Below are 23,689 nucleotides of genomic sequence, written 5' to 3'. Positions count from 1 at the left end.
AGCTGGTTTATGGGGAAGCATGTTTCTCCTCTTTGCAGCAACTGTAGGTTCTGTCTCTGTGTGTAGACAACGTTTTTGAGAGAGATGGAGCAGAAAGAGCCATCCCTTGATGTAAATGTGTCAGCAGGAGGCGGGGAGATGTGGGGCTTGTTGCTACGGCAACAGGGAAAGTCAATATGTCCAAGGTCTTTGATGGGAAAATTAAAGGCACACACACATACACACACCAGCTGGGGCCTGCAGTGACTTCAAACACATTTGAACAGCTTTTATTTGTGAGATGCCTTATCAAAGATTTTAAAAGAAGCTAAAAAAACAAAAAGCTCAAAGAAAACAGACGGGTTTCCAAAAGGAAACATGGAGGCTTGATGGATGCTTATTTGCACATTACAGACAATAAATATGGTGATTTGCTCAAAATTGTATTGTTTCTGTGGCTACAAAAAAAAGCATAAAAATTTAGATTAGATTCTATCGCCTTAGTTAAGGCCAATAGAGAGTTTGTTAATGCAATAATGCCAACATTGTAGCATTAGCATTTTAGGTAAATGGACAGACCATTTTGAAGGTCGTTGTGGTTTCTCTTATTTATATTATAGCTGTGTAAGAATTGAGAAATATTCAAATTTGTGAGTTCCTTTCTTATATTTTTGGCCTCGTCTCATTTTTTTGCATGCTTTTAACTTTTTAATTCAGTTTTACATCAAAGAGATCATTGGTTTCATGCTCCTTCTCTTGGTTTGTCTTACAGTTTTAGGATACTTTAAGATAATGAGAAATTAACCACAAAACCCTACAGAGCATTTTGCTCTATAAAAAATTAAGACCTTCAATGTTCTGTGAGCTGGAAAGATCATTTATCCAACAGTTTAGTAAATTCTGGCCCCTTTCATTTTCGGTTAGATTCTATTGCTTTTTAGTTTTTTAAGTATTGTTTACACCAATGATGCTTTTTTATAAGAATCCTTGATAACCTAGTTACAACACATTAACTCCTATTAGTAAAAGTAATGTGTTAGCCTTTATAGTATATTTAAAGGAAACATTCATTAGCATTTGTAAATGTCTTACTTATGCTTTATAAGAGTTGCCTACTCAATAAAACATTAGTGTCCAATTATAAAGCCTTAATCAGACATTTTTAAGGGATTCATTAGCATTTGTAGACATCCTACTTATGTCTTATAAAGCTGCTTTCACATCAAACGAGTCAACTTGCAACCCGAATTTCAGGCTTCCATACTCAGAACGCTTGTGTTCATGCATCGCTACACAAGTTTCTAAGCCCATTCGTGGGCTCTGTGTACAAAACATTGATTGCGCAGTGGATGGTCAACGGGTTGAATGCTAAAACGTGACAACTCTAAACTGGGACCACTAGGAGACTCTTATTTGGTAGTGACGGGTAGGTTGGATCCTGTACAAAACACAAAAGTGCCATCCGTCGTAAACATTATTTATTGTTCTTTTTCTATATAGTGGAATAAAGCACTAAAAAGGGAAAGCCTCGAAAAAGATTTGCAGTTTGCACCCTTATGACATGTCATAACAAGCCTCATCCCATTGAAGGTGGCAGACAAACACTAAAGAAGAAGAACCCCCCTCCCTGCTGCTGCCTGAGTGTCCGCTGTGAACACCACCAGCTGAATGCAGGTTCATGAAGCTGCGTGTGGCGCATTCTTGCAGCAGAGGAGTTCATATGCTGCTTATTAGGGACACATTAGGGGCACTTGTAAAGCCGTTATTAAACATTTGTAAGAAATTCGTTAGTGTTGGTCGACATCCTAATAGTGTCTTATGTCTTACAGCTGTCTTCTGGATGTTAATCAGTAGCATGGTTAGATGTCTAAAAAATTTCTCACAGCAGACATTATTTAGTATTTGTAAATGTCTTACAAATGGCTTGTAAGTGGCAATAAATTGCTTTTAAATAAAGAATTAAAAGAATAATTGATTTTCCTAATTCACTGCAGCCCCTCTATCTAAATTATGACCAAAGCTTATTTATATGCTTCATATTTTTACTGCTTTGCACTCTTGGCATTCTCTTGATGAGCTTCAAGAGGTAGTCACTTGAAACGGTCTTCCAACAGTTTTGAAGGAGTTCCCTGAGATGCTTAGAACTTGTTGGCCCTTTTGCCTTCACTCTGCGGTCCAGCTCACCCCAAACCATCCTGATTGGGTTCAGGTCCAGTGACTGTGGAGGCCAGGTCATCTGGCCCAGCACCCCATCACTCTCCTTCGTGGTCAAATAGCCCTTACATGGCCTGGAGGTGTGTTTGGGGTCATTGTCCTGTTGAAAAATGAATGATGATCCAACTAAACGCAAACCGGATGGAATAGCATGACGCTGCAAGATGCTGTGGTAGCCATGCTGGTTCAATTTTCAATTTTGAAGACATATATTGCTGTCACCAGCAAAGCACCCCCACACCGTCAAACCTACTCCTCAATGCTTCACATTCATTCATTCATCTTCTTCTGTTTGTCCCTTTCGGGGTCACGGGGCTGCCGGAGCCTATACCGGCCACTTATGGGCGAAGGAAGGGGACACCCTGGACAGGTCGCAAGTCTGTCGCAGGGTCACACTTATCACACACCCATGCACATTCACACCTATGGCCAATTTAGAGTGACCTATGAAGCATGTTTTGGGATGGTGGGAGGAAGCCGGAGTCACCGGAGAGAACCCACGCATACACGGGGAGAACATGCAAAAGGTCCCCCAGCCGGGACTTGAACCAGGGGCCTTCTTGCTGTGAGGCAAAAGTGCTTACCACTGCCCCACCGTGCAGCCCAATACTTCACAGATAATTCAAATTCTAACAATCTATTCAGTAGGACTATCAGCTGTGTATCCACCTGACTTCTGCACAACACAACTGATGGTCCCAACCCCATTTATGAGGCAAGAAATCACACTTATTAAACCTGACAGGGCACACCTGTGAAGTGAAAAACATTTCAGGTGACTACCTCTTGAAGCTCATCAAGAGAATGCCAAGAGTGTGCAAAGCAGTAATCAAAGCAAAAGGTTGCTACTATGAAGAACCTACAATATGGTAAATGGCGTAAACTTATGTAGAGCTTTTCTAGCTACAAGGACAAAGCCCTTTACAGTCACAGACCCATTAACCAAGTCACACACACATTCACACACTGGTGGCGGCTCTGCTGCCAAACACAGGCGCCCGCCTACCACTAGAGGCAAGGTGGGGTTCAGTGTCTTGCCTAAGGACACTTCGATTCATGGGCGTGCAAGGCGGGAATCGAACCTGCAATATTACGATCATGTGTCGACAGCGCAGTTCACCATTGCTAGGATCCACGGGCGTCCAATATGACATAGATTTCAGTTGTTTCACACTTTTTTGTTATGTATACATGTGTTAATATACAGTTTTAATGCCTTCAGTATGACTGTACTTTTTATAGTCATGAAAATAAAGAAAACTCTTTGAATGAGAAGGTGTGCCCAAACATTTGGTCTGTACTATATATATATATATATATATAGAGAGAGAGAGAGAGAGAGAGAGAGAGAGAGAGAGAGAGAGAGATCAACCAGATCATCTGACTGCCTGAGGTCTGACTGCTCATCTCACAGATCATGTCTTTAATGAGTCAATGTGTAAGCTGTGAATTGCTCATTTGCTGGCTAAAAAAAATCTGCTGGTTTTGACAAGTCTGTACTCTGGATCAAATATTTTATCTTCAGTTAAAAAAATATGTTTGATTATTGAATCTTTTCAGATTAGTGCCTCAGGGTGCAGGGTTGTGGCCAGTTAACGGAATTCCCAGCACAGCACACACACATACACAGCAAGTACATCAGGATCCCTGCATTGCTCTGTCCTGAGGGAAGAATCCACACTGCAGTGGAGCTGTTGGCTGATATAGAGTCACACTCGAGACTTTATGACCTGCTGCAGCTTATTTGTAGGGAGTCTGCTGCACCATTCTGAGCAGTGGAACAGATATATTTACTACTTTTATTGGTAGCAAATGTTTGAGATGCGGCTGTATTGCAAGTGTTTTTTTCCCCAGTTTTTTTTCACCAGTTGATTTTTCTGGTGAAGCTGCTGCTGATAAGGAGGTCCTTGTTGAAAAAGTTTTTGCATGTGATGGCAAGGAATTTACAGCTAAACACTGACATGAATGTATGCAACAAGAAAATATTCACAGAACATCAAAAAATGAAGTAAATTGCCAAGTTGCAGTCCCTGCCTGATACAACACATTTTGCAAATTTTGATTCTAGTCATTGCCTAGATCCTGTAAACTAGTTTGGTTTCTGCCATTGAGTGTATAAGAGAATTTTTCTGTAGTCAAAGTTATTCAAGTAATAAACTGGCTAGTCAGACATTTGAAAGGTTTGATTGACAGATTCTCCCAAGCCTACTTTCAAGTGGTAGGGGTGTGGACTTCCAACAGGCTCACTCCTAATTGGTGAGAGTGGTTGCCATAGACATGCTGACTCAGACTGACTCAAAAAAAAAAGCTAACTGAATTGTCTTTATTTGGTTGGAGCCAGAAGTAATTTTATATGGGTGACATCACACTCACTCAGTCGAGTTCCTATATACAGTTAATGGTTTCTGCTGAGCCTACTTTTGGCTCTCCTTAAGTTGGGGCCTCGACCAGCATCTTTTTATGGATCAATCTGTCCTTTCAGATTTTAAAAATCAGACAGTTTCAGCCCAAATTAGGACTTTGAGTTGCACCATAAACTAACATCCATTTCCAATAAAATGATTGTTAATTTGTGATTTTCATTTTATTACTGTTAGAGTTCTTTGGTTTAGTTTGGTTCTGTTTTGGTCATGTTCTTAGTTGCCCTTTGTCAGCCACATCAGTTTCAGGTTAATTATGATGCACAGCTGTCCTCATTTCAGTAAATTTCCCCTCAGTCTATTTAAGTGACTGGTTTTCAGTTCACTCTCTTTGGTGAACTGCTCTGGTATGTCACCGGTTTGTTTTTCCAGGGTTTTGTCATGGTTCAGTTTATGAATTAAATGGTTTAGTTTCTGTCACCAAGCCTGGTCTCTTGTATTTTGGGTCCCACACCATCAGTACCTGACACTAATGGTTGTGTACCAATTAGCTTCAAAAATGAACAATAAACTTTTTTTTTTTTTTTTTTTTTGCTGGCTGTGTGAATATTGCAGAGCCTAACTTAATGTAAATGTACTTGAACATCCACTCCTGCAGTCTAGTAAACATATCGGTTTTTAAATTGTATTGGTTTAGTTTACTAAATGCATAAAATCCCACTTTGATCATTTTTTTTTTATCTATTGTAAAAGCATTCCCAGTAGGTGTTTATTTATGATCGGAATGGATAGGAACAGGGAGCTTGTTGCTGCTAGTAATGGAGAAACCAAAGCTTTCTGAACCAAAAATGAATCAAATTGTTTTGAAATGGTTTAAAGTTGTGAAGCAGTTGACGCACTGAAACTAGTGGCATTTATAGACCAGACTACAATGTTACATCAGAATGGAACAAAAAAGACCAAGTTATCATGAGTCATTATGCGTTTTAAGTTGTGTGACAACAAAACTTTTGATTGCCAAAATCGGTTTCTTTCATAAATAATCACTTAGTTGTCACATAGTGACATAGTCTGTATAAAATATCCTACTTCTTTATATTCTGTATGTCCTCCATCCTCAGACAAATGACACAAGAGCATAAACACACAAATTGCATTTAAAATCATCTCATGTTATTTTGTTTGGACAAACTTGAAGGGTTTGAGAATGTGCACCATGTTCTTAATGACTGTTACCTAGAAGTAAAGAAGATGGTAAAGAAATATTAATTTGTGTTGACTATATTTAGAAAACCTTTTTGCCAAATGACATTGCTCATTGGTTACATTTCTTTGTCTGTGAGGAGCTGACTAAGCTAAAAAGTTTATGTACTAGAGCTTGACCTGAATCCTAAGCTGTGTGTCCACTATCATTTTTTCCTCTGCAGTTCGAGAGCACAACAGCAGGGATGCAGAGGGTCAGCCTCTCATTAAAATTCAGCAATGACATTTACTCTACTCACCCCACAGAGGCTGAGCAGAGCAGAAATCTGACAGCAGCAATTTATTTTGAAAGTGGATTAGATGAGTTTCTTTTCCTCTTGTTGGGGACTTACACAGACAGGATTGTGTGTTTCTGCAGCTTTCATTTTTGCTCTGAAGGTCACTGGCTGAGTCACATGAGCCGAAGTAGGGGCCAAACTGAGCATGTGCAGATGCAAATGAATGACCTGTCACTAAGATATCTGAGATCCAGCAGTTTACTGATATTTTGTGGGCATTATTCTCTGTATCTTTTCCATCCTTTTTTTTTTCCTATTTAGGAAATGTGTCTTTTCCCCATCTTTTTGTTCTGTACGTTGTTTTTTTATATTCTGTGTTCTCATAATATCTTCCTTTATTTTTTAATTTATTTTAGTTAAACTGCTCTTATTAATTGTTTTTAATTTAGACACCCTTTTTTCTGTTTAATCTTGAAATTAGACCTTGTTAAAAAGGGAATAGTCCATCTTTATCATGTTATTTATCTAAAATAAATAGCGTTTTTTTAATCGGTACGTGACAGAAAAGGAGACATCTTCTAAAGGCTGAACTTCCTGGTCAGATGGCTCATGGCTCACCATGTTGGGAAGACATCGTTCCATGTTGGGCTTAATTCTGGAGTCTTCCATTGACTGTTTAAATGCTTCGTTCTGCTTTAGCTGAGTCACTCTGATTTTTTTCTGCTTGCGTCACATTTCTTGAACCGTCCTCCTCCTCCTGTGGGAATTCTCCTCCAGGAGCTGCTGCGCAGTGAGAAGATGGCCAGTGCTGTGGCTTCCTACGACCAGCTGGCCCACCAGGTGGAGGTGCTCCGCAAAGAGAACTCTCACCTGAGGAGGGAGCTGGAGGACAATTCCAACCACCTTTCCAAACTGGAGACAGAGACTTTTGGCATGAAGGTTAGTGTGCAGCTGAACGAAGTGGATAAAAATTCATAGTCAGCAATAGTTTCAATGCACAAATTAAGAGCTGTTTTTGTTTAATTAATGTAATCCTATCAAATCATTTTGGGTCAGGTATGTCCAAAGTCTGGCACGTGGGCCAAATGTGACTCATAGGCTCCTGTCAAGGGGTATTCATGTATTTAAAGGTCATCTAGTCCTGCCATTGTAATGTCACAAAACCTCACGCGAACACAAAAATCCTGAAAGTTATTTTTTATGTTCATAAAATGAAACAGCTCTTTAATTTCATATTTTGTTCACCAAGTAAAGTTAGGTAAAAGTGCACTCCCCTGCCAAGAATTTTACATTCCTTCAATACAGCAAGTAGTCATTTAAAAAAAAATAATAATGATAGATGAGTTATTCCCACCATAAAGTTTTAAAATTAAGCAAAACGTTTTCCCGCCAAAAGTGTTTTTGAGATTTTCCGGAGACAGCCATTGTGAAATGAGCAGGAAAAGTCCTACCGCCCCTAGTGGAATGATAATGAACTGCAGGGCATAAACCGTGGACAAAGATATACAATAGGTCTTTGAGGAAAGTTTGCATCATGCTAAGAAGATAAGGGTCTCAGAAATGCAGGTTTAAAATATGATATGAATGGTATAGTGTTATTCTCAAAGGCAACAAGGTGAGTCCAACTGTCATTAATTCAAGTAAGTGAGCTACAGTAAACCTAAATTTTACAGTTGTGTTTTGTATTTTAGACATAAATGGATTTTTTTCTAACAGAATTAAACCAATTATTTGTTTTCTGCATATTATCTGTACATAATCCTGTAGAGATTGACGATTTAGCGATTTAGTTAAAGAAATGTGAGCTTTAGATGAACTGTGTAGCTTTTACAACTTGCAGCCACTTTTAGGAGCTGATAAGACTCAAGAACTCTGGATGAACCTGCTTAGCTTTCAGAATCATTTATTCCTGTGGCTAAAGGCCATTAAAGGGAAGTAGCACAGCATCACTAACAAGAGGATCCTTGCTTTATTTTTGAAAGATTTTCTCTGTACAATACAGTTAATTTAATGCAAAAATGATTGCTCGTGATCAGTGGCTGAAATGTATTTCTTGCAAATGACAACATAAAGGAGAAGTGATTGCTTCGATAATCAGTTATTTGAAGAATTACTTAAATCCATCAGCATTCAGGACTCCATTAAGCTTGTATTAAAAAAAAACAAAAAAAAAACTTTAAGGTCAAAGCAGAGAACGTGACCAAAAATCCTATCAGGTACTGGAGTATTAATCCACATGTGCCTGCACACGCTTCGTCATGTGCAGGGACGCTGAGCAGATGGATTATCTGTCATAGCTCAACCGGGTTTAGCATCATAATCAGGACACAGACTGAGCAAAAATTGAAGGCTCACATGCAGCTGCAGTTCACATCTGCACGGTTGGCACCAATATAACAAGGACAGTTTCTTTCCTCCAAGGAGGTCAATTTTCTTTTTTTTGTTTTGTCAATACTTTGTTTATTCTCAACTACGTCTATCGTTCATCTTTGCTAAATTTTTTGTTTCGCTTGGATGCAGGAGGTTCTGAAGCAGCTGCAAAGTAAACTGGAGCAGGAAGCAGGAACTCTAGCCTCGTCTGGGAGGAGCGACGTGCTGCACCAACTGAAAGGTCTGATTCCGATTTACTGCTTAATTGAATGCATTTTGGACCATCTGTAGAGAAACTTGCCTTCACGATAGATGGACATTGACAACTGACACACACAGCAACATTTTGACAAGGTTCAAGCCTTTTGAAACTCTTTAAAATGAGTATTTTTGCTGAATCATTTGTGGGTTTTTTCCAAAAAAACATTGTGCTTCGGTGAAGTCTTGTAGCTTGAAAGGCTTCTGCTTGACAGAACTTCATCTTTGGAAACAAACAAAACCAATTACTGGCATTTCATTTGAAGCTTGCTGGACCCCATCATCTAATCAGATTGGTTGCACCCGGCAGCTTCTCCAGCGAAGGAGCCAGTTCAGGCCTATTAGTTTATTTGTCCTGGAATCTATTTAACACAGTCCTGATTAAAAGCAGCTGCTCTGCTCTGTTTGCCAGCACAGTTTTACAGGTTTAATGGCATTAGTAGTTAAATAGAATACATGTGTCCTATTGGGCCTTCCAGTCAACACGTGTTATTAAAATAAGGCCTTAATGAAGCTCTTTATTTGTTGTGCTCAACAACCAATTTCATTTCTAGTATAAACCCCGACCTTTGAAAAAAATGTCCTATCCAATTGGCTTTTCCAATTATTAAAAAGTAAACGAACAGCTTTGTTTGAAGTACAAATTTAAATATTTGTATTTTAAAAAAAATTGATTGGACAACATTTTCTCCTGCAGTCAGGAGGGTAATTGGAAGCTTAAACCTGGTGGGACAGTGGTTGAAGGAAAGACAAAAAGGTGTGAAAAGTTAACATTACTTAAAGATGACTCAAGATACGAAAAAAAAACACACAAAAAAAGTTCTAATCATCACAAAGATTGGGGAACATGAGCACGTTTCTTCATAAACTAAAAAAACCCTGAACAAACTGCCTATCCCATTAGTAGCTGGGATAGGCTCCAGCAACCCCATGACCCTGAAAGGGATTCAGTGGGTTCTGAAGCTGTACAGATAGATGGAACTATTTTAAATGTTACCAATATTTTAAAATGATATATTATGGTTCGTTTCATCCCTTCCTTAGAGTTACACATGGACCTGACCAACTACTACGAACTCAAACACCAACCTCACAACCTGAGACTGCTAACTGCTGGTCTGGGGCGGGTGGGGCTATCAGGGGCGGGGCCTGCTGCAGCTGGAGGTATGGAACTGGGCAATCATCTGGCTCTGCCTCCATCCTCCTCCTCCTCTGTGGCACCAGTTAGCAGGTCCAAGAGTCCACTTAGACCTGCATCACGTCAGAGCATGGTGTCCACTGGGGAGGCGGCCAGCCTCATGCTGCCGCATCACTTTCTGGACGGAGCCCCGCCCAAGACAGCTGTGATCTGTGGAGCAGATGGAAGACTGAGCGATCATCACCTGGAGGAGTTGTACAAAGAAAGGTATAGAATAGGGCAAGTAGGGGTTTGAGGTTTTGTTGATTGTGATGTGGTTTTCGGGATCCTCTGAGGAGGTTAAACAGAGAGCATTAAACATCAACAGGAACCTCTTGCTGGGGGAGATCGACCGGGAGGAGCGTGAGCGCTGCTGGTACTTCAGCCAACTGGAAGCGCTGTCGCAGAAGCTGTCTCAACTGCCACGCATCGACACGGTGAGCTGCACTGCCACTGTTTTGGTGTTTTTAACATGTTCTTGTGGCATCTACATGTATAAACAATTTGTGTCTCAAAATTGCATTTCTGAGTATTTATTTATTCAAATCGTGGTGAATCAGGAGCAGACAAATAAAATGCTGTTTGAAAAAGCTTGTAGGGGCTACGTAGCAGCTACAAAGGAAGCAACAAGCTCCCTGCTCAGCTCCATTCTGATGCATCAACGTGTAATAATGATAATAAATTTTATTTGGAATGCGCTTTACATTTTAGATAAAATCTCAAAGCGCTACAATGGAGGCAGGAATAAAAATGGTTTACAATAATAACAAAGTAAGACAAAAATAAAAACAACAATAATAGTACTAAAAAGCATTATTAAAAAAGGAAAGTTTTTGTGTAGACGATTAGATCTATGTACGTCTTCGTTTTCCTTGTCTAAGCTGGAATCCGGCTCAAAACTGAATGGCTGAATAGCTCTGATACTGCTCAGCATTTTTGTTGCACCAGTAATGCTAAGTTGAAGATGTGAGGGTTTGTAAGCTAGTGAGAGAAAGCGTAAACAAAATGATGATGGTTAGTGGGGGAAAACAGTCCCACTCACAATTCAAAGGCATATTTCTAATCCACTCCCTTTTGCTCTGCAATAACTTTGTCCTAGAAAACAACACAATTTTTTTGGATTTTGGCTAAAAGCGGCATAATCATGCTTGAAAGACCAATGGTGATGCTTTTACAATAGACCAAAAGATGAACGGAGTTGGATTTTAAGACATTTTTAGCTGCACCTCTTTGTCCTTGTAGCAGTGATGCTCTGACCTCTGATCTAAGTTTGCATTTGCAGTTTTCTCTGCAGATGGACTTGATCCGGCAGCAGCTGGAGTTTGAAGTTCAGCAGGTTCGATCCGTAATGGAGGAGCGATTTGGTAGTAGTGATGACATGGTGCAGAGGACTCAGGTGAGACTGTCGTAACCATATGCGAAACACAGGTTTTAGAACACCCGTTTAGCGTGTTCTGGTGAAAACATCATATCACAACAACTAGGTCTTGTGTTGCAGATGCGGGTTGCTCGCCTGGAACAGCTGGAAAAGGAGTTGCAGGAGACTCGAGGGAGTCAGGAGAGCCAGCTTCAGGTCAGAAAAACATTTGCACACAGCATAAACAAAAGGAGTGACGAGTTGTTTTAAAAGATTTTCTTTAAATCAAAGAACACAGAGACAGAAGCTCTTGGGTTTTATTTGGTTCATTAATGATGCTTGTAGCTGCAGAAGCATTAGTTTTACTTGGATACAGAGGTGTCATAACAAAAAAGGTGGAGCTAAGATTAACTGTCAGTTTATGATAGAGACTGCAGAGTTTGGAAAATTCCACGAGTTTACCCAACTTTTTCGGATTTGTCTGAGTAGGAACATTTTTTGTAAAGAGGCATACAAACAAGAAACTGGGGGTCAGGTGGTCACTGCAGCAGTCTCTCCCAGTCCATCTCTACCTGGCACAACGACACAAAACCATCAGAGGACCACACCCAGAATCCCGGGTAAAGAGGCTCAGTAAAAGTAGAAGTGAAGGTGTAGAGGTGGACCATGGCTTCTTGAGAGACAGAGTAGAATGATAAAGATCCGGCAGGCCAATTGAGGTAAATCCCGACCCTGTGGCTAAAAGGATCGGGTGAAGAAGACGCAAACCTCTTCTTGTTGTGGCACGGTGTGTAGTTTCCCTCTGAGCACTCCAGACTCCATGACCACTGGTTGTGTCCCAGCAGACAGCTCGTCCTGTTACTGTTCCTGGAGATTTTATTGTAGGCGACGCCAATGTCAGCACCTCCCTTCCACATCACTTCCCAGTACACCTTGTCCAGCAGTCCCTCCCTGCACAGGACTTGGGGACAGTGTTCAAATCGCTCCGGATGTTCCAGATTGTGGTGGTTTAACCAGACCCGAGTTGCCTTCCTGTTGCGTTCAGTCAGACAGAGTTCTGAATTGGCTGTGTTGGGATCAAGGGTCAAATAGCAGGCAACTGCAAGGAAATAAGATGCTTCAATAAGTAATGCTAATCATTGTTTTCAGTCGCTAAACTAATTCCTTTAAATTACAGTAATCATCTGTAATTTGATAATACATTGTTCACACACCATCTATTAATCTCATATTCAGTTTAATCTAAAATTTGAGCAGTCATAAGCTTTTATTTTTTTATTTATTTATTTATTTTCTACTTGTCCTGTCCAACAGCTGGGCAGGCAGATGAGAGCTGAGGGCCTCTTGTGTTGGACATATTTTACTTTAACAATAGGGGTTATTAATCTTCATACAAACCAGAGGTATGTCTGAATAAACCCCTTTTGTAAATGAGGCCAAACTTTATTAATTTCAACCATGTTTCAAAAATTTTGGGTGTTGGACCGGACGGAAAAGGAAAGAAGGGAAGAAGAGAGAGGGATGTTAGAAGGGGGGGGGGGGGTTAGGAGGGTGATAATAGGAGGGGAGGGGGGATAAGACCATGAAGCAGCATAAAGCAACAAGTTTACTGGTTGTTTATCATTACGGTAAGGTTCACATGTAGTACAAAAAGAGCGGGGCCTGTCCACACACACACTCAAATGTTATCAACACACCTGCTAAGCTTTTAAAGTAATGTAAAGCTCTCTGCAGATGACACTCTGATGCTATGTTCACAATGGGCATGTAACGCGTATTCAAGAACAGGATAAAGGGGCCTTCTTAAACGCACGTTTAGCATATGGTGTTCACAATGGACTGTCGCTACTCGATAATAGCATATGTGCCTGCAGTTGGAAGAGGCTTGGTGCAAAATGTCGAAGCAGCACAAATCTCGTGAATCTTGCTCCAGGCTTTTTCTTTCACAGCTCTATTCCGATATATGCTAGACTTGTTTCTCTCTAATTCCAGCCGGTCACATACGGCAATATGAATTTCTTCTTCATGATCAATTTTCAAATGGTTGACACATCCATGAGTTAAAGGGACACGTCACTACCAAATCTGAGCCCCTGATTAGTTCAACTTGCATTGCACATTCAATGGACGCATGTTTTGTATGTAGAGCCCAAAAACAGTAGTAGAAACTTGTGCAGCAACGTGTGAACACGAGAGTTTTGAACGCTGAAGCCTGAAATAAGCATTTATATAGACTTTTCATTGAAAGTGAACGCTTGACACCAAACACATGTTGACAAGGCTGGTGTGAAAGTAGCTTAACATTTACCAACAATTCAAAGGAATCATTCCAAAGAAAAAATATTTTTTAATTTAAAAAAATTGCATTCTTACAGTTTTTTAGTGACCAAGGATCTTCTGCTGGCTCTGCTGTTTCTTCTGCTTGTTCCCTTCAAAATCACAATAGCATCAGTTCAACGTGATTGTCTTCATTGTCTCCTGCTGAAAGCGTTCTGAAGTCTTATACTTGTCCGTTAGTGTCTTTGAACTGTTTGAACTCACCTCGGATGATGCTGAGAAAAATTTATCAGGCTTAATAATGTGGTCTTGGGGGGCAGAGACTCTAAAGAAGGACTTTCTACAGGTGGGTCATCCTCTTTACCTCCTGAAACTACATAAAAAATCGTTTCAAAGATCTGATCGGCTGTAGAGAAATAAATGTTCAATAAACCACCAGCATAGACTTGAAAAGCAAGACTAAAGGTTTAGTCTAGTGCAAATTGTGTATAGTTAGAATAGTGACAGTAATGCTAAGAAAAGGATTTGATGCTTATTAAAACCATCTAGAGAACAGAGAACATTTTGCCCAAATTGACTTCACTTTCCGTTGATTCTTGATTGACTGAACTAATTAAGTTCCAAATTTAATCAACAAACAACAAAATCTGACCAAATTTCGCCTTTTTCAATGCTTTTAGGTCACACCTAATAAAAGATGCTTTAGTCATATGCACCCATACGGGTGGTTTACCCATACAGGTGCTGCAGGTTTTTGGGTTTTTCAGCTCTGTTGGGGTTTATAGATAGGAGCAGGCGCATCTTAAAGGTTGAGGCTTGTGCCTTGAGGCTTGTGCGGTCACCTCAAGGGACTTTATGAAAATGGAACACAGGATTGTTGTGCGTGTGGTAAGCGTTCCATGAAGTATTTGTAAGGATAATGTAGGGTACATGCACTTATGACATCTATAGGTGATGCTGTCATATGGTGCCATTGCGCCAGACTCCTGTCATTATTTAGGAGCATGCACTGGCTCTTTATTTTTAATTTCCTTATTTCTAACAGACAGGCTGCAAGCACAAGGCGCGCAAGGAGTGCACACTCATCACCTGAACAGAACTAATGGGCTCCTCTTGCAACATTAAGATCACGATCTTAAAAATTTGTGATGCATGCCCCTTACAGCTTTGCCTATTTTTTTGCCCGCATCCATCTGTAAGGGCAATTTTGACTAAGGCATAAGGCAAGACTTGCCGTGACCAAACAGAAAAGATTTGTAACATGTACCTCTACCATGATCCCAAACAACATACCAAAGACAGTACATGACGGTTGGGCACTTCCTAGCAAAGACTAGTTAGCCAGAGTTTATAAGAAGCTGCTGCTTCTGATCGATGCTGTACCTGTATTTAATGCCGTCTCACATTGTTGGGTTCGAATCAAACCTCTGACTGCCACGACTTTCTCCTCCGCACTGCCAGTGTCCAGGTTGCTGTGCTTTGATTGACTCAGCACGTTTTTCGTGTCAGATCCCTCAGCATTGCCTTTGTTCTGCCTACACAAAATCTCTCTGGAATCTTTAGTTTGTTCTTTTATGTCTTTAACATCCTTTGGCTTTTGGGTCTTCTCTAAAAGGTTTTTCTCTCTTCTGAACAAATTATTCAAAGGATTCTCTGCTCTTGAGGAATCAGCTTTCGAAGAATTGTCCTTGTTGCCCCGTTCCTTCGAAAGACCAACTTTAAAAACATTGGAGAGGTCTTCTTTGAGATTGGCCAGTGGGTTATTCGACTTTTCCTGAGACTGTCTCACTCTTGAATTTGCATCTTTGTCCTTGAATACTTTCAAAACTCCTTCTTTAAACTGGGTGAGGTCCTCTTTGAGAAGACTCAGAGGGCTGATCGACCTTTTCTCCGGCTCAATGGGCTTCAGAAAGTCTTTGCCTTTAGGGTGTTTTGCGTCCCAGTCCGCTGTTTTCAGCTCCTCGTCACTCTCCTGATGGTGTCCGTTTGTCGATTGGTCATAAAAGCTCATTTTGTTTATGATGTTAAGATTCCTTTTTTCCAGTCAGATTTCATTAAGTTGAAAACTGCTGAAAAAAATCCCACAAAATTGACATTAGTGGTGGTGCACATTCCGTAATTATACACTCACAATTAAAGATGAAAGCATTGTTAAAGGATTTTCTAGAAAAACCTTTCTCAGTTGGGTTCCTACCTGACTGTAACAGCGTCTGAGTGTTGGTGACACATTGCCACAGTTTTGCATAAAAAGGTAAAAAATCGTCAGATATACCATGCAGGGCTGTTTACAGTGTTCCCTCGTTTATTGTGGGGGTTATATCCTAAAAAAAACACTATAGGTGAAAATTAGGATTAAATAAATGGTTAAAGGCTGTAAAACCCCTCACTTCTTCTTTATACACTTTTCTCAAACAGACATGACCATTTTTCACATTTCTCTCTGTTTTTTTTAACTGTAAAATTTAAAATGTAAGCTTCCTGTATTCTAGAATGAAAACAGGGACCACTGTATACTAAACGTACCAGCTATAAGAGTCTGTATCACCCCATCCACACAATTGTTTTTTTAATGGTAATATTAGCTAATATTACACATTTGGTGTCAATATTATCAGGTATTCTACATTCTTAATTTCCTCTTCAATTTTATTCTTCAAGGAGAAGAATCTGTCAGTGGAAGAAAAGTGAGACGTCTTTTTTTGGAGCTTGCCGACCTTTCAAACTTAACTGGAAAAGATTTGGGGCAAATTCTTTTTCTGAAAGTCTGTTAATAATAAGAAATGTCATTTCAGTGTTTTGCCAGTTAAGGAAAAGACTTAGCTAAATTTACAATGCACCCTTATTTAACACTGAGCTGCTAGGTGAACTTTTCCTCTTTGGACCAATGAAGTTCACTTTAGTGTAAAATATTTACACTTGAGTCCTCCTAAAACAGGTTTCTGCAACCTCTGACACCAAAAGAGGCCAATTGGTGCAGTTTCTTAATGACTAAAACCCATCGTCAGCTGCAAAGTCCTTCCTTACTGTTAAAAAATACACTTTATTTATATTGTTGAAGCCATGAAACCATTCATTTACCAAATGTAGCTTGTAAATATTTACAATTATCAAAAAAATTATATTATATTACTTTTGACAGCAGCACATACAAGTTCCTTTCAAAATAAAATACATTCTGTTTCAAATAAGACCCTCCTGCAGCAGCACATTAACTTGCAAATATACTGTTAGAACTTACCACCGAACAGCAACCAAACATACGATGGGAATTTGAGCTTTACATTTATTCTAATAATAAACCACTCTGACGATAGGGCAAACCTTTTTCCATCATTTTGCTCAGTGAAACGTGTGCATTTTAGAAGAATGATAATGCTTTCAGTGTCACTTGACTAAATAAAAATAATTGACTAAACTTAGCCAACTAACCTACTATTTATTCAGATTGTCTGTATTGTTGTTCAAAGCCAAAAGAGCCACAATAGAGGCATGAAAGAGCCTTGTTAAAATTGTCACTTCTTCCACGTTTTATAAGCATTCTGTCTTTTATTATAAATAAAGTAATATTTATATAAATATAAAAATTTCTCACACAAGTTAATAAACCTAAAACAAATAAAGGTTTCTGGTTTTCTTGATCTTTAGAAAAGCACAAAGATTTTTAGTAAAACAATAAACCAGGCGTGTCAGACTCCAAGCTTTGAGGGCCGGCCTCCTTCTGGTTTTCCAGAAATCCAACCTTATCTGCTTCTGATTACCTGGATCAGGTGTGTTTAGCCAATAAGGAGCTCCAATAGCAGGTTGGTTGGAAAACATGTTGGACACCGGCCGTCAGGTCTGGATTCTGACACCCCTGCTTGAATGAGCGTTTGTTTAAAATGAAGTTGACCTTTAAACTATAAATTCCATGATGAAATCTCGTGAGGCAGGTGTAATGTTTTGTTGCTTGAGGCGTGTCTGCATGGGAGTGCATTCCTTCTTTAGAATGGAAACGTTCCTGATGCACATTTTTTGATAGAGTATGATTTCCGGTTGAAGCAGTGGAGCTCTTCCTCCTGAATTCAGGGATCCCCAGAAAAAACTTCTTCCAATGAATTTCAGTTGTAGATTGTCCGAATGCCGAAGGTTCACTAATTTCTTTTAGAAGGTGGCTGATCAGAAGTCAGATTTCCGCTGCAGATAACATTATTGAACTTTAATATTTAGAGTATATATAAACTTAAAATCTTCCTCCACTTTCTAACAGTTAAACAGCATTTTAATTCAGATTGATCAGCGGTCCAACACTCTAATTCTGCTCTTTCAAAGCTACAAAACAGTGAAAACTATTTGAACTTTAAACAGACAGAACATGTGTGGATCGTAGGCATCTCTGTTCATGTTTAGACTTGTTAGAAGGTAATCTGCTTTCACTAACAGTCGTCAGAGGGGTCAGATACTTACCGCTGCTTCAGTTTCCAGTGTTCTTTATTCTTCCTTTGAAGGCGCGGTCGGAGGACCAAGGGCCAAAGTGTCCGGCAAAAGAAACGTCACTTCAGAAGTCTGTGTCCCTCTGAAACTTTGTGACTCTCAGTTCCACTTGTTCTTGTCAAACCAGTTTGGTTCCATATTTCAGTGTGACAGCAGAGGAAGCACATGTCTGATTCTGGTTTCAGCTTTAAAAACTGTCTTTAGCCTCTAAAAACCTTTGTGCAAGACTCCTTTGCCCAAACCTTGCAGGGAAATCTATTTTTTATTATTTTAATTCTACAATAAATCTCACCCAAACTCAAACTTCATATCATTTAAACATTTAAACTCCAAGCTCATTGTTAAAGCATTTCTGAACAAAGAAAGAAAACATGTTATGTTGTAAATAGTGGGTGGATGTGGCTAAATTAAAGTTGTATATTTAAAGAGTACTAAAAAAAACTCCACTCTGAATTGTTGTCTTCTTTCTCATGTAATTTCAAATCAACTTCCCGCTTATTTAAAACTATTAAACATTCAATAATGTTTGTCCTTTTAAATTATCATTTATTTAGTTAAATGTCTTCTCCAAAAGAGCACAAATTAAAAAAATGATATTTGTCAAGTCTGGGTCTCCTTGGTGCCAGTCCCCCCAAGCCCGGATGAAATGCAGGGTCACCATTTCAAAAATACATTTTCACCATGTACTAGGTATGTGCAAGTTTGAGTGCAAAGGTGCGGTAAGAGAGAAGAATTACGATAACTCTTTGCCACTCCCAGAGCTGTGCTGGAATTGGCTGTTGCCAGGCTGCCGGCGTGGCACGAAGCTCGTGTGTTCAGGATGAAAAGGGCTGACACGCCTGTCTTTTCTCTGCACCCCTTGAGAATAACAAGCATGTAGAATCGGAAGCCAGAAATGATTAATTAGCTCGTTTGAGAGTCAGGTTACTGCTGGAGTGACCACATACCTTATTATTAAGTCCTGTGGAGGAAAGGCAAAATGAACCACACCAATTCATTTCTTTGGCAGACCTTTGTTTTAACACATTTGGAACCCTCCAGACATAAAAAAACTGCAGCACCCCAGCATCAGTCTGTGTTCAGTCTGCTACTCATAGTAAGAAACATAAAAAGTGTTTTTTAAAAATGATATGTCATTTAAAAATTATTTTTTGGTGGTCTTGGATCACTAAACGTAAAATTTTTCATATAAACAAGGAGCTGTGAAATCAAAGCGTCCAAAAACAGCTTTACAGAATCTTTCTGCATGAGAACAGCTGCGTTTTTTAGATTGACGTCGTCCATTTTAAATGAAGCTGCCTTTCGTTTTAATGGAGGACGTTTGGACCAGAGGCTACAGATTCCATCAGTCTAACAAGACGGCAGCAAAAGTTCAGGTTTTCCTTCATTATAGGTGCAGGAAAACAGAAAAAAGAACACAAGCAGCTCTTTGTCTGCGAACGCTCTTTGGCTCGCTTCCTTGTAGATGCATCAGTCTCTGAGGTGTTGCTATGGCAACAAGATGGAGACTGGGGGTGGAAGCTTTGATGCAAGGCTCTGAGGATTTCAGCCTGTGAATTCCAATGAAGTGTGTGTGTTTCTGCATGACGGCATTTTGTTCTGTGGATTGGAGACAGATTTAGACACATTGAGGGTTTGATGGATTTCAGGCTTGTAAGGTTATAAACCACAAACAAACCAGGAAAGCAATTAAAACACTGAAAATAGAAATGACAAAAACCTATATAAGAACATAAAGATTAAGAAGCAGAAAATTTGTCAGTACTCCATCTGAGAGGATTTCAGAGAGTAGAAGTGGGTCAACACCATCACGTTCATGCCTTCTTGTTTCTTGTGTGTAGCTGTCTGGAACTGAGAAGCCCCCTGCTGGAGAACCAGAGAACAGCAGCTCATCCTCAGCTCCAGTTGCTGGAGCAGATGCTGCAGATGGAGGCAGTAAGGTAAACACCGAATGATGTGCAGATAGAAGACAGTCACTCATTCATACATGATTGTTGCTGTATTACTGCCATAAGGACAGCATCCAAAACACATATACCATCTCTCTGAGATATCAAGAAAGATTAAGCCCCCCCCCCCAGAAAAAGGCTTTGCCCCGTCTCTTACCCCCCAATTTTTGAGTCAATATTAGTATCATTCTTGACAAAGATAAAGAAATCTTTAAGACAAGTTTCTTTGAGCATTGCAAAATTAAATGTAATTAAATTAAAGTAAAATGTTCTGCTGAAAAATGTTTGATTGACAGATTCTCCCAAGCTAGCTTTCAAGCGGTAGCGGTGTGGACTTCCAACAAGCTCACTCCGATTCACGAGAGTGGTTGCCATAGTAACAAGGACTCAAACCGATTTGGATCATTCACTGTCGTCATCTAGCTCCAACCTGGCGACATCCGCATATCAAAAATGTTTTGACTGTATTGAATCAATTGTGTTGTGAGCTGGAAGTAAACCATTTCCTACAGGTGGTGCCACACTCATTCAATCCAGTTATCCAGTTTTAGACTGGAAATAAAGTACAATATATATACAGTCAATACAATTAACCCAAGCCATTCAGTCTTCATTTCAACAACTAAATCTTAGAAAAAGACATTTATGACCAAACAAAGTCAAGTTTTGAATGGAAATGACACTATATCAGTTTCAGAGCTGCAAAATGTTCCAGCCACCCAAAATCTCCTCTCTGGGCCAATTCTGGCTTCTAAATGGTTTATATCCATAATATAGTGTCTTACAATTTATAAATAACTGTTGTACTCAGTGAAAAAGAAGAAAATATCATGAAACTTTTAAAGGTAGACAATATTTAGTTTAAGTTTCATTAATAGAGTTTCTGCCCTAGGTGGAGATGGTTTTCTGGCTGCTCTCCATGCTGGCAAACAGAGACAAGGAGGAAATGTCCCGGACCCTGCTGGCTCTTTCCAGCTCCCAGGACAGCTGCATCGCCATGAGAAAATCCGGCTGTGTACCTCTGCTTGTGCAGATTCTGCACGAAGCCCAGGACGGCGCTCCCACGGAGACGCCGGCCGGCTGCAACTCCAGGGGCTGCAGCCGTGAGGCCAAATCGAGAGCTAGCGCTGCCCTCCACAACATCATCTACTCCCAGCAGGACGAAGGCCAAGCCCGCCGAGAGATGCGGGTCCTCCACATGCTGGAGCAGATCCGGACCTACTGTGACAGTGGCTGGGACTGGATTGAGAGCCACGCCTCTACACCATCACAAGGAGGAACCAAAATAACAGGTGAATTAAGCTCTCCTCAATCCCCACATCCTCACAGAATCAAATATATTAAAGGTTATGTTATGTCTGAAAAGGAGAAAAGCTAAATAATACCTGAAACTGGTATTATGATGTTTATATGTGGTAGAGAAAGGACAGTATGCACACTTTTTATAGATTTAAGAACATCTAAATCAGATCAAACTTAATAAAACAAAGAGACACGCAAACAAATAAAAAATAAGGAGCAGGCTGAGGTGTCAAGCTAAGTTCACACTGTCCTCTGCAACCTACGTTTAAGCAGTCACCTTCAATGAAAACAATGTGCATTTTTAAGACCGTGTTCCGGCTTTTTGCACAAAACGTGTGGCTAAATTCATGGAAAAGGCAGCAGTTAAAAAATGTATCGTGGTGGACAAAAGTAATAACTTGTGCATCAAGTCTTGTATATCAGAATAGAGTTGTAAAAGAAAAACCCTGGAGCAAGATTCAAGAGATTAGCATCACTTCAATATTTTACACCAAGCCTCTTCCAATTTTCCTTTAAGGCCGAAGAGGCTTTACAGTCACAGTCTCATTCACCCATGCACACACTCTGCTGACAAATACAGGAATCAAGCCTGCGATCTACCAATCAGCGGTCAACTGCCATGCTTCTGCACCACGGCCTGCCCCCAAAATGACACTAAAACTTGTATAAACTTTTTTATCCTCAAAAAGATTAAAAATACAGTGTCAACTTCTTTATTTGCATTTTTATTGCTTCAAATAAAAAAAATATGTAATAACAGTGTATTTTTTTATTTCTCTGACTTTATGTTTAATCAAAACTGTCTTCTCTAGTTCTAAACAAACATTTCGTTACCATTTTATTTTTATCCTCAACGACAATCTTTTAGTAGTTGAGATTACAATCTTAAATAAGAAAACCTTCTTGCACCAGAATTAAACTATTTTCAGAACCAAAACTTAGTTATTCCCTCTGCTTTGCCACTATTCTGCTGTGCAGATATTCCAGAACCTGTGGATCCCCAGATCTGCCAGGCCATGTGTGCCATCATGAAGCTGTCCTTCGAGGAGGAATATCGTCGAGCCATGAATGAATTGGGTATGTCAGGCCATGCACTACACATCTAAAAATCAAGTACAGAAAACTATTTGCAGATCTTTTTCTGAAGAGTTTTGATCATTTGACTAATTTAAAAAATGAGGAATCTCTTTCTAGGTGGTTTGCAAGTGGTGGCAGATCTGATCCACCTTGACAACGACATGTACGGCATGTTGAATGACCCCATCAACATGGCGCTCCGCAGATATGCGGGCATGGCTCTGACCAATCTCACCTTTGGTGATGTCGTCAACAAGGTGCACTTCATTTTCAGCCTTAGTAAAAAATTTCTTTAATTTTTAAAAAAAAAAGTCTCTTTTTAAACATGCTGACTGATCATCTTGAAGACAAAGATTGAAAATTCCATATTCCATAAGTTCAAAATGTTTGATTGACAGATACTCCCAAGCTAGCTTTCAAATTGTAGGGGTGGGGACGACCAAAAACCTCACTCCTGAATGGCGAGAGCGGTTGACATAAAAACAAGGGCTCAGACCAACTCGGACAGATTCAGTTCAAATAAGTTCGGTGGTGACATGTACTGTAGGTTATGTCCAAATTTCTTCACTACTGACTACTTAGAGCAATAAAAAAAGTGTTCACCATTTTGCTGGGGTGTCCAAAACTTACAATTCCAAAATCCAGCACTGTAGAAATTTCCCAGAAGACTCTGTGGAAAAAACTAGTGTTAATTGATGCTCACTAGACAAATATTTACCTAATTGCACTGTGTTTAACAATTTGTCATTTGAAAACTTGTTTTTTTTTATAAATCATCCAGGTTTCCATCGTCAGAAAACAGTGGATTCGTAAATAGTCTTTGTAAAATATTAATATTTGTTAGGCTTTTACTTTGGTGAATGGGTGACATCATAATTGGCATTAAAAAAAAAAGTAGTGAGAATGCGTTGCATTACATTGAAATCCAGAGCACTAGATCGTCCTGTTCAATATAGTTATTTAGGAGTTGGGGAGTAGTGAGGGAATCTGGACAGAGCCTTAATGTGTGTTTAATGTGGGCCTAAACTCTTAAACTATCATGTTCCTCGTTGTTCTGCAGGCCACCCTGTGTTCTATAAAGAGCTGCCTTCAGGCTCTGGTTGCTCAGCTGGGTTCTGATAGCGAGGAACTACATCAGGTTGTCTCTAGCATCCTAAGGAATCTGTCCTGGAGGGCCGACATCAGCAGCAAGAAAGTCTTGCGGGACATTGGCTGTGTGTCTGCACTCATGACCTGTTCTCTCCAAGCAACCAAGGTGATGACAACATAATGATCAACAGCAAAGATGATCTTTTTAGCTAGCTCTCACATACCTTGGAACTACAACTAAAATGCAGACATTTGAATATTACCAATGAGATTTCAGCTGTAAATTAAAACCATACTTTAGGTGTGTATAAATGCTTTTTTTTGTTCCT

The 23,689-nt window shown here is 39.7% G+C and overlaps 2 protein-coding genes across 7 annotated transcripts in view; one reads left to right on the top strand and one right to left on the bottom strand.

Annotated features, from left to right (window-relative positions):
- The window catches only part of apc2 (APC regulator of WNT signaling pathway 2), a 43,544-nt gene that overhangs the window by 8,144 nt on the left and 11,711 nt on the right, over positions 1-23,689 (top strand). For both annotated transcript variants that reach the window (XM_023954406.2, XM_011474282.4), the window contains exons 2-12: positions 6,812-6,973; positions 8,555-8,645; positions 9,707-10,067; positions 10,168-10,276; positions 11,122-11,235; positions 11,338-11,412; positions 19,785-19,883; positions 20,785-21,184; positions 22,173-22,271; positions 22,389-22,528; positions 23,332-23,526. In XM_023954406.2, coding sequence (XP_023810174.1) covers positions 6,833-6,973; positions 8,555-8,645; positions 9,707-10,067; positions 10,168-10,276; positions 11,122-11,235; positions 11,338-11,412; positions 19,785-19,883; positions 20,785-21,184; positions 22,173-22,271; positions 22,389-22,528; positions 23,332-23,526 — 1,824 coding nt within the window. In that variant the 5' untranslated portion in view covers positions 6,812-6,832. The remainder of the gene's footprint in view (positions 1-6,811; positions 6,974-8,554; positions 8,646-9,706; positions 10,068-10,167; positions 10,277-11,121; positions 11,236-11,337; positions 11,413-19,784; positions 19,884-20,784; positions 21,185-22,172; positions 22,272-22,388; positions 22,529-23,331; positions 23,527-23,689) is intronic.
- LOC105353977 (uncharacterized) lies at positions 11,498-18,058 on the bottom strand. 5 transcript variants are annotated; one of them, XM_078946160.1, is made up of 6 exons: positions 17,917-18,058; positions 15,668-17,646; positions 14,857-15,542; positions 13,738-13,846; positions 13,570-13,625; positions 11,498-12,295 (listed from the first exon to the last, which is right to left on the bottom strand). In XM_078946160.1, the coding sequence occupies exons 3-6, from the start codon at positions 15,482-15,484 to the stop codon at positions 11,736-11,738; spliced, it is 1,353 nt and encodes a 450-aa protein (XP_078802286.1). In that variant the 5' UTR covers positions 15,485-15,542; positions 15,668-17,646; positions 17,917-18,058; the 3' UTR covers positions 11,498-11,735. The 5 variants fall into 5 exon arrangements, with proteins under 5 accessions (XP_078802286.1, XP_078802287.1, XP_078802289.1 ...); XM_078946161.1 differs by having other exon boundaries at positions 14,857-15,539; positions 17,363-17,646; XM_078946163.1 differs by lacking the exon at positions 15,668-17,646 and having other exon boundaries at positions 14,857-15,539; positions 17,917-18,044.

Source organism: Oryzias latipes, chromosome 4 (assembly GCF_053564925.1).
Source record: "Oryzias latipes strain Hd-rR chromosome 4, Olatipes_Hd-rR_3.1".
NCBI lineage: Eukaryota > Metazoa > Chordata > Actinopteri > Beloniformes > Adrianichthyidae > Oryzias > Oryzias latipes.
The sequence above is the reverse complement of the archived record's forward strand: the minus strand, read 5'-3'. Positions and strand labels throughout refer to the sequence as shown.

Coding starts and splice junctions, on each gene's coding strand:
- LOC105353977 (XM_078946160.1), bottom strand. CDS start 15,484: ATGAGCTTTTATGACCAATCGACAAACGGACACCATCAGGAGAGTGAC. Junction 13,847..14,856: donor TGAGACGGCATTAAATACAG/GTACAGCATCGA, acceptor TTTTTTATGTAG/TTTCAGGAGGTAAAGAGGAT. Junction 13,626..13,737: donor TTTTCTCAGCATCATCCGAG/GTGAGTTCAAAC, acceptor GTGATTTTGAAG/GGAACAAGCAGAAGAAACAG.